Source organism: Rhodnius prolixus, unplaced genomic scaffold, assembly GCF_049639745.1.
Source record: "Rhodnius prolixus isolate KJV_2025 unplaced genomic scaffold, Rpr scaffold_10, whole genome shotgun sequence".
Taxonomy (NCBI): domain Eukaryota; kingdom Metazoa; phylum Arthropoda; class Insecta; order Hemiptera; family Reduviidae; genus Rhodnius; species Rhodnius prolixus.
The window spans coordinates 664,947-667,157 of NW_027411615.1; the positions used below are offsets into that span (position 1 = coordinate 664,947).

General features: G+C 35.3%; 1 protein-coding gene across 1 annotated transcript; it reads right to left on the reverse strand.

Annotated features, from left to right (window-relative positions):
- Positions 1–308: 308 nt before the first annotated feature.
- LOC141457063 (uncharacterized) lies at positions 309–884 on the reverse strand. The gene has a single exon (XM_074133576.1). It carries the CDS (start codon positions 882–884, stop codon positions 309–311), a length of 576 nt encoding a protein of 191 aa, XP_073989677.1.
- Positions 885–2,211: the final 1,327 nt, after the last annotated feature.

Consider the following 2,211-nt stretch of genomic DNA (forward strand, 5'->3'; position numbering starts at 1 on the left):
GCATTAATAACATTAGATGAATTTACTATAACGCAACATACACAATATAAGTTGCTAAAAAAGACATTAATTATAAAATAATTTAACTTCCCCTTTAAAAAATACCTACAATGCATGAAATTACCAAATATGGTATAAATTAAACCATTATAAATTTTAATAAAGGAGAAAAAGAAGAAAAAGAAACTGCCAAATAATGAATAGATTAAATTAATATAAATTTTAATAAAGTAAAGAAAATAACTGCCAAATGATGAACAAACTAAATTATTATAAATTTTAACAAAGTATTTAACGGCAATTAAATTTCATTGGGAAGGTATATCGTCTGAATGACAAACCGAAATCACTGGAGCGCCATCAGTTTTCCTAATGAGCACTCTACCATTTTTCACCCACACATATTTTATAATATTCAACTTCTTGGCAGCACGAGCAGCACCATATAATTTCTTGAAATAAGGCGTAAGGGATTCATTAATGTAGATGATGTGGTTCTCCTGTACATCCCAGCCAATATGTCTGGTAGAAAAGTCCCTTTTGACTTTTCTCCTAGCAACGAGGTTATCACAAGTACTCCGTCTCAAAAAGGAAGCTATTATAGGAGGTGGACGTGGGGGATCAATAGTACTTGGAGTTGGTTTTGCTCGATATACAAAATCCACTTCTCCCACGTCAACATCTAGAGCTATTCCTATTTTATCTAACAAATCACCAGTATTTTCTCCTTGAACGAACGGTATATTATGAATTTCCACAGTTTTATCTCGTGAGGCCTGTTTCAATACTTCCACCGTCATCTGTAATTGTGATACCCTACTTTCAAGCAATCTCTTTTCAGAACTGAGCTCTTCTACTCTAGCAATAAGAGAATCTACCTTCATCTGGAGAGCATTTGTTGTGTCAGTATTCTCTTTTATAGAACAATGACACGTATCCAGCGACTTCAGAATATCAGCGTTTTGAGAGAGAGAGAGAGAGAGAAGATAGAAAATTCTTGAAATACATCGCCACGATTACAGAGATGTCGTATTTTTTTTTGGTCTCGTTTATCTATAAAAGGTCATAACGCGTTTTATTACGGCTCATTACCAGTATTTTTACTTCCATCAATATTATATTGTGTGTCCAATCTGAATTTCCTAGATTCTGGGGAAGTAGCTCTGCTTCAACAGTTTCACCCAGATTCCTTTATCGTATTTCACCTCCACGGTGCATAAAATTATAAAATTCTTTGGATTCCAGTTGATTTTCCGGTGGAACTTTGTCCTTTTTAAATCGCTCCAGTTGAAGGAAAGAATGCAATTTAACATTGAACATAATTTTGTTTTCCCCACCCGCTGGGAATCATTATGCCGAGTTTGCCTTTAAAGGTTGTGGTGTGTCTTCTGTTCTGACTTTTATGAGGCAAGCAAAAAAAAAAAGAAGATGTTAACAGAAAATTGAAAAAAAAACATTGGCTAAACAGTAGAAGTTAGGATAAAAAGAGGATTGATTCCGCTACGACACGGGAGACAAACCATCATATTCATTGGGTATCGAGATATGTGACGATGGGGGGAATGATCATAGTCAATGGGACCCATTGCATCATTGCACCAATATCTGCTATGTGCATTTTTTTGGCGATTCAGACATTTTGACTATTATCGCTAGTTTACTAACCCTAATTCTCGTATAAAAAGACTGCTGCGCGACTCTAAGCATGTGTTCACTAAATCCGCTCTGTGCATCAGCCAGAATATTGTCAGAATAAAAACTAAGAAAACTAACCGTAATCTAAATAAGATTACCGGAGCATCTAACCACCAATTTTCAATCTATCAAACCTTGGTGATCCCACTGTGAATGATATCAGAGGGATTTTTATATAGGTCTAATAGTGGAAATGTGCTTCAAACTTCGCCTGTCCCCATGATTATATAATACTTCCTCAAGGAAGGCGTCTTCCTCGAGAGTATCCTGAACCTTCTACAAGACCATTTGGAAATGACTCGATCGAAGTTCAGTCAGTTACAGGTAGTTAAACCGTTTATTGACCGTGACTACCATCCGTTTTATGATTGTTTAAAGTATAAGTCTGACTAATGCCAGTTTCATTCAACATCAATGAAATACTAATGTAAATTAGACATGATTTTTCACTAATACCTGCCAATAATTGACCATTTATAATCTGCTACGTGCACAAATTGCTCTAATTTGGTAATA

Excerpts from the sequence above, each read along its gene's own strand:
- LOC141457063 (XM_074133576.1), bottom strand. The coding sequence starts at position 884 with ATGAAGGTAGATTCTCTTATTGCTAGAGTAGAAGAGCTCAGTTCTGAA.